The sequence below is a fragment of the Gracilinanus agilis genome, chromosome 1, assembly GCF_016433145.1.
Source record: "Gracilinanus agilis isolate LMUSP501 chromosome 1, AgileGrace, whole genome shotgun sequence".
NCBI classification, from domain to species: Eukaryota; Metazoa; Chordata; class Mammalia; order Didelphimorphia; family Didelphidae; genus Gracilinanus; species Gracilinanus agilis.
This window is the reverse complement of record NC_058130.1, coordinates 149,707,096-149,714,792: the sequence shown is the minus strand read 5'-3', so window position 1 is coordinate 149,714,792 and position 7,697 is coordinate 149,707,096. Positions and strand designations below refer to the sequence as shown.

Below are 7,697 nucleotides of genomic sequence, written 5' to 3'. Positions count from 1 at the left end.
AGCAATTGTATAAAACATCAAGCCATTCCCCAATTGATAAATGGGCAAAAGACATGAATAGGCAATTTTCAGGTAAAGAAATCAAAAGTATCAATAAGCACATGAGAAAGTGTTCTAAATCTCTAATAATTAGAGAAATGCAAATCAAAACAACTCTGAGGTATCACCTCACACCTAGCAGATTGGCTAAAATGAAAGAAGGGGAGAGTAATGAATGTTGGAGGGGATGTGGCAAAATTGGGACATTAATGCATTGCTGGTGGAGTTGTGAACTGATCCAACCATTCTGGATGGCAATTTGGAATCATGCTCAAAGGGCTATAAAAGAATGCCTTCCCTTTGATCCAGTCATACCATTGCTGGGTTTGTACCCCAAAGAGATCATACATAAACAGACTTGTACGAAAATATTCATAGCTGCGCTTTTTGTGGTGGCAACAAATTGGAAAAGGAGGGAATGTCCTTCAATTGGGGAATGGCTGAACAAACTGTGGTATATGCGGGTGATGGAATACTATTGTGCTCAAAGGAATAATAAACTGGAGAAGTTCCAGGCGAACTGGAGAGACCTCCGGGATCTGATGCAGAGCGAAAGGAGCAGAGCCAAAAGAACTCTATACACAGAGACTGATATACTGTGGTAAAATCGAATGTAATGGACCTCTGTACCAGCAGCAATACAATGACCCAGGGCAATTCTGAGGGATTTATGGTAAAGAAAGCTACCCACATTCAGAGGAAGGACTGCAGGAGAGGAAACATAAGAAAAACAGCTGATTGAACGCATGGGTCGGGGTGGACATGATTGAGGGTGTGGACTCGAAACTACCACACCAATGCAACTACCAACAATTTGGAAATTGGTCTTGATCAAGGACACATGACAAAACTAGTGGAAATGCGCATTGGCCATGGGTGGGGGGGGCAGTGCGGGGGGTGGGGTTGAAGGGGAAAGGTGGAGCATGAATCATGTAACCATGTTAAAAATGAATATTAATAAATGTTAAAAAAATTAAAAGAATGTCTTGAATACAAGGCTGTTTTTTTGGGTGGGGATGGCAGGGATATCTGATTGTTAAACATTTGCAGGGATATCTCTGCAATAGGGTCTGTGAATGGATGACAGCCACATCTATGATGACAGGGTGGTGCCTAATTATTCTGGTATAATAAACTTCTCTGTTTACTACAGGCAACTTGATGATAAGGCGGTTAAAGTGCTAGATTTGAGGGCAGCTAAATCTGAGTTTATTTTGTTAAGAGAGTTTTTATTAATTTTTCTCTTTTTTATATTTCAGAGGAAAAGGAGCCACAATATTTGTCATTAAGAAACCCTCTGCTGTGCCTCTTGTCAGTTAGTGACAGTTAGAAGGGGATGGTCGAGGGGAGTTAGGCAGTTGCAGAGAGCTGCAAAGGGCTTTTTGTCTCTGGGTGTCCTGGGGAGAGGTTCAGGTAGCACTCTCTCAGGTTGGAGACAGAGAATGGAATTAAGGCCTTAATAGCCTTATTGATTATTGATAACCTGGGTAGATCAGGTAGATAGATAGTGGTTATATTCTTAGATAGTAAGAGTAGGAGAGGAGATGAGGGCTTTGGCCTAGCAGAAGATACTGCCTTCTCAGGCAGATAGATTTGGAGTTTTTTAGAGAAATTTAGTTAGGATTGGGATCTGGGGTATAGTTACAAGCTATTGTAAGGTTACTTTCACTTTCCTCCTTCCTATTTCCTATCCATATTTCCTAATAATAAACTAAGTTTTTTGCATTTAATAAATTGCACACTGGCTTTTGTTCAAACTCCTGCCCCCCAAAATTTAACCTTCACAATTTCCTACCTCTTACACTTCTTGGTTGTGTGACCTTGGCGAGTCAATAAACCTCTCTCTGTCTTATCCTTGAAAAAGGCCTCATAATAATAGTGCCTACTTCTCAGAGTTGGGAGGATAAAACAAAATAATAGTTGTAAAGTACTAAAGTGCAATACAAAATGCTTACCATTAATTCTCTCACTTGTTCTTTTTTGATCATACAATTATTCATCATTTTTCCTGTGAAATCCTGGTGATATTCAAACTGGATTGTGAAAATCTCAGCATGATGGTGTCTCTCATGGTGATGATAGTTAGCATCCTTCTTTCTCATTCCAATGTTCCCCATCCGTGTCCTTTATTTTTATATCATCCCTAGTCACCAGAGGTTCAACTCAACTGAACATAGAAGCAGAACATTTTTTCCTCTATGAAGCCTCTTTGATAGTGATGACTTTATTCTTTGAGATGGATTTCTTCATGTACTTTTAAAAACATTTATTAAGCACCTACTATATGCCAGACACTGTACTAAGTACTTTAATAAACATCTCATTTGATACAACAATTCTGGGAAGTAGATGCTATTATTATTTCCCCCCTTTTTTTTTTTGCATTTGAGGAACTTGATAAAAACAGAGGTTGAGTTATTTGCCTAAGGCAACCCAGCTATTAATTACTTGAAGCCTAGTTTGAACTCAGATCTTCCTCACTCCAGATCCAATGCTCCATTAAATGTGTCACATGGCTGCCTACTTAAAGCCTTTCTCAGGTTTACAGACATTAGTTGTATTTATGTTCTTATTTTATTGTGGTTACTTTTCATACTCAATCTCTTCACCTATAGTCTGAAAAAAACAAGGAGGTAAAACATTCTGGAATAATATTTAAAACCTGTTTTTCCCCTATTTTGGTCACCCTCCTATAAAAGAATTAGTCCTAATCTCTCATGTTAGGTTAGATGATGAGGAAAGAAAGTGAAGTAGCTTGATATGGTGGGAACAGTTCTGGCTCTGAAGTCAGAGGAATTGGGGTCAAATTGTACCCGACATTTGCTATCTGTGTGACCTTGAGCAAATTACTTAACTATTTGCCTCTCGCTTACCTGCCTTTGGTTGTTAGACATGTTTCAGACCAAAGTACAAATGAACAACATTCCAAAAACATTCTAAGAAGCTGATTGTAATTGGGTCTTTGGGACCTTATTCCCAAAACATTATGAAGTTCCTGACTCCTCATGTTTGAGAGTCATAGCTTTAAATTGCTCAGGGAACCTTAAAAGTCCCTAAAAGCAACAAGAGATAGATGAAAAATGTGGATGACAGTAAGCATAGACTGATTTCCTAGTGGCCAAGATTGGCGTTGTTCTTCAGCAAGTAAATTTTATTTTCAGAGCTATCAGGAAAATGTGAATAAGAGGAGAACTCAAATTAAAAAGAATAAAAAGGAGAGTTATTGATATTACATGTGCTCATAATTGAAACCCTGAAAGATAAGGTAAGTGAGCATTTTTCTTATGGCTGGGAGAAAGACTCAGGGGAGAACACATTGGGTTTGGGGCCAGAAAGACTCGAATTCAAATTCTGCCTCATAAACTTACAAGACACATGATGCTAGGAAAGTCATTTAACCTCTATTCTCCTCAATTTCCTTACTTATAAAACGAGATGGTTTGACTTGATGTCTAAATCTTCGATCCTATGATACTTTCTAAGGTCTCACCTACTTTACTACATGACTCATTAGAACTATGTTGCTTTTAACACAATAAAACAAATAAGATAGTGAACTTTAATACCTGAAGATGACTGGTTTAAGAGCTTTTACTTCAAGACTTGTCTCAGTTACCCAAACTTATATTGGAATCAATTTTCATTCCCTTCTCTGTCTCTCTCTCTTTGTCTATTTCTCTTTCTCTCTCTTCCCAACATGAGAATAACTAAGTTTTGTCAATTACTTCTTTCCAGAGAAATATCTTGAAAATCTGTCCCTTCTTGAACATGGCTATTGCACATTTCCTCTCTCTTTGCCTATGGCAATGCTTTCCTAAACTCTTTCTTCACTTCCAGTCTCTCCCCTCTGCACTACACTAATTGGAATTTAACAAATTACCCTACAATGTTTAAGTTATTAAGTATTCCTTTTCTCTCTCTTCTCCTAAATTCAAGGGAGTTCAGATTTTAAGGTACAGCATGTGCTTCAGAGGTCAATATATGAAAATTCTATAGAATCTCAATCCAACATCATAATTTTTGAGAAGAAACTGAGGCTCATAATTAAGTGACTTGGCTAACATTATAGAGGCAGTAAGGATAAGTGCTGGAATTTCAATCCATGTTCTCATTCTCCAAATTCATTCTTTCCATTATACAATTTTTTCTTACATTTGTTATTTACATATCTCAAAACTTGTTAAATTTGTTCTTTTTTTGTATTTTTACTCATGGCACAGTGTTCAGGCATTTACATTATCCCTTAAATAAGAGTAGTCATTTATAGTAAAGTTCTTTGCAAGTTTGTGGTCTGAACTATTTTAAGGTTAGTGTTCATATGTAAGAGGGAAATGTCATTTTACTAATAGTATAACTCATTATGACACATACCAGGAAAGTAAAATATCATTATTATTTTTAAATTACCAAAATTAGTTAAAGCACTTTTTATCTCCAAAATCATAATATCCAAAATATTATGGGCCACAGCATAGCATTTTTAAAGTCCTTAACATTTGGTGTAAAGCACCATTCTAAGCTCTTGGGAAGCAAAAGAAAAATGATTATCAAAACCATGGAATTTATATTCTGCTATTGCAATAAAACTCTGCTCAAATAAATATGTAAATACAAAGACTTAGAAAAGATAAAAAAGTAATATCAAGAGGGAAGAAACACTTGGCAACTGGGGGAGTTTAGAAAGGTAGAAGAGATATCTTTTGGGGACTCTGCAGGAAGAAAGGGATTTTCAAAGGTGGAGAAAAGAAGAGAGTATATGCCAGATATAGGAAACTATCAAGGCAAAGAAGGCTACTCAGATGAAAGTTTATATCCAATTCCTTTGAAATCTTTTTTATTTTTTTTTTTTGCTCACCACTTCATGCATACTAAGCTTATCAGTATAGTTTTTTAAATATTTTCCTATCATAAGTCTTGATTCTCTTAATTTCATCCTATTGGTGCTTTGGATAGGCTACCTTGTGTTAATGTTTATCATTTATCAACATATCCTGTCTTTGCAGGAAAAATAAAAAAAATCTCAGATATAGAAGGAACTTTTCCTAAGGATGTTATCCAATCCAGTATTTTTGAATCTGCCCCTTCATTTCTTATGCATACTTATCATTCCATACTTTTTTGATGGGAGAATGTACATTTTAGAATAATCTTCTTAGAAGATTAAATGTCAAAGTAGAGAAAATAAAGTTTTTATATGTACTATGTGTACATATATGTATTTTTATATGTACTCTTTATATGTACTAATGATATTACCTAGGTAATATTTTCTCTATATTCCTTCAGATGGAAGACAGAGGATAAGTGACTGAAATGAACTGGAGTACAGTGACAGAATTCACTCTGGAGGGGTTTTCCCAATATCCCAAACTTGAAATCATCCTCTTTATCTTGTGTCTCTTGATGTACTTGGTAACTCTACTGGGAAACAGCATTCTCATTACAATCAGCATCCTAGATACCCATCTTCATACTCCTATGTACTTCTTTCTCAGCAATCTCTCATTCATGGACATCTGTTACACGACATCCTCTGTAACTCCTATGGTGGTGAAATTCATAGGCAAAAGAAATACTGTTCCTTTCATAGGTTGTGCCCTACAAATGTATCTCTCCCTTGCCATGGGGTCCACAGAGTGTTTGCTCCTTGCCGTGATGGCATATGATCGGTATGTGGCAATATGTCACCCCCTTAGATACCCTATCATCATGAACAAGAGGGTCTGTCTGCAGATGGCAGCTGGGTCATGGATAACAGGTTGCCTCACTGCCTTACTAGAAACCAGTTCTGCCCTGCAACTGCCTCTTTGTGGGAGTTCCATCAATCACTTTACTTGTGAAATCCTAGCACTTCTGAAATTAGCTTGCACAAGCTCATTGGTCATGGACTTGATAATGCTTGTGGTCAGTGTGCTTCTCCTTCCAATCCCAATGCTCTTAATTTGCATCTCATATAGCTTCATTCTCTTCACCATCCTAAGAATCAACTCAGCAGATGGAAGAAGCAAAGCTTTCTCCACCTGTTCAGCTCACCTTACTGTGGTGATCTTATACTACGGGACTGCTCTTTCCATGTACCTGAAACCATCATCTGTAGATTCTCAAGAAACTGATAAGTTCATTACTTTGTTTTATGGAGTGGTGACTCCCATGCTAAACCCCATTATCTATAGCTTGAGAAATAAAGAAGTGAAAGGGGCTGTGAAAAAGCTTCTGAGAAGAAATGTATTTTCACAAAGACTCTGAAACAGTTGGTACAGGGGTTTATCATTGGCAAGAAAACAGGTGACTTTTAATAGAAAATCGATTTGGATTCTGAAGATGTAGGTTTCCATTCATATCACTTTTCTGGATGCTTCCTCTATTAACATATAGCTTAGGCTTACTTTGATTTAGTAAGGGATTTTGTGAGTTTCTGTCAAGAAAAATATGACGGTCAACCTGGTACTATTGGGTTTCTGGACTTACAGTAACTGTGATGGTCCTCAAACAAGTCTGTCACCAAGTGCACTCCAAACCTTTCCAGCATGGGAAAACCTTCCAGTCTGTACTCTCAACATTGTCTTTGAGAACCTAGTGTTAACTACATTTCATTCTGAGGCAATAGGGGTAGAAGAATTACCAAAAAAAAACATACATTCGTGTCAATAGTTGAGTTAAATATTTTCCATTTAATTCTAAATAATGCTTTGACAACAGGAGAAAATTATAAATATATCAGTGGGAGGAAAATGAGAACTGAATAGAGGTGTGATTTACCAAGAATCACATGGAAAATAATGTTGATTATTGATGTCAAAGAAGATCACAATGTCCTCTGTTTCTTTTTCCTTTTTTTTAAATTTGGTATTGGGGTAGTGAGGTGGCTCAGTGGATTGAGAACTAGGACTAGAATTGGGAAGTCCTGGCTTCAAATCTGACATCAGAAGTTTTCTAACTGGGTAACCCTGGCACAATTGGCTAGTCTATATACTGCTCTTCTGCATTGCTACCAATACAGAGAATTGATTCCAAGACAGAGTTAGTTTTTTTAATCATGTATGAACTATTAATAATTTTGTAGCTTTGTTAAACTGTAGAGTGGCCATAAATGACTAATGGGGAGGAACGAAGAATAATTCAGAATGAGAAGGCTTATAGAAGGAGTTCTGTGTTTTAATAATAATCACAGCATTTCAACACCTTCTTGATTTTCATTACATTTTTTCTCAATGCTTTATGATCTTCCATGAGGAATCTATAATTTTATAAAACTAAAATTGGTGCTTACTCCACACATGATTAAAAACACCTTTAAAAGTAGAAATTAAGGGAATCTTATTGAAAGAAGATATATCCACAGTACTTTGAAAACATAAAAATAACATTAGTAGCTGTGTTACATTGGACAAGTCACTTCCCTTCTTTGTGGTTTAATTTCTTCTTTTATAAAATGGACTTATACTAGATGATCTTTTATGGACACTTCTAGTTTTAATATTCCTTGATTCTATTACATTCCTCCCATTTTAAAAATTAAAAACTCAACACTCATTTATAGAACTATTCAAAATTACAATAACTTTTTAAAATTACATATGAGTAGTTAAAATATTTAATTTATTTTAATAAATTTTATTTTCAATTCACAAGTTAAGTACGAATATTCAAATATATAA

The 7,697-nt window shown here is 36.0% G+C and overlaps 1 protein-coding gene across 1 annotated transcript; it reads left to right on the top strand.

Annotated features, from left to right (window-relative positions):
- The first annotated feature begins 5,349 nt into the window (after window positions 1-5,349).
- Window positions 5,350-6,285, top strand: LOC123231003 (olfactory receptor 2K2-like). The gene has a single exon (XM_044657206.1). It carries the CDS (start codon window positions 5,353-5,355, stop codon window positions 6,283-6,285), a length of 933 nt encoding a protein of 310 aa, XP_044513141.1. The 5' UTR covers window positions 5,350-5,352.
- Window positions 6,286-7,697: the final 1,412 nt, after the last annotated feature.

Bases quoted from the DNA above. Each gene is read 5' to 3' on its own strand.
- LOC123231003 (XM_044657206.1), top strand. From the start codon at position 5,353: ATGAACTGGAGTACAGTGACAGAATTCACTCTGGAGGGGTTTTCCCAA.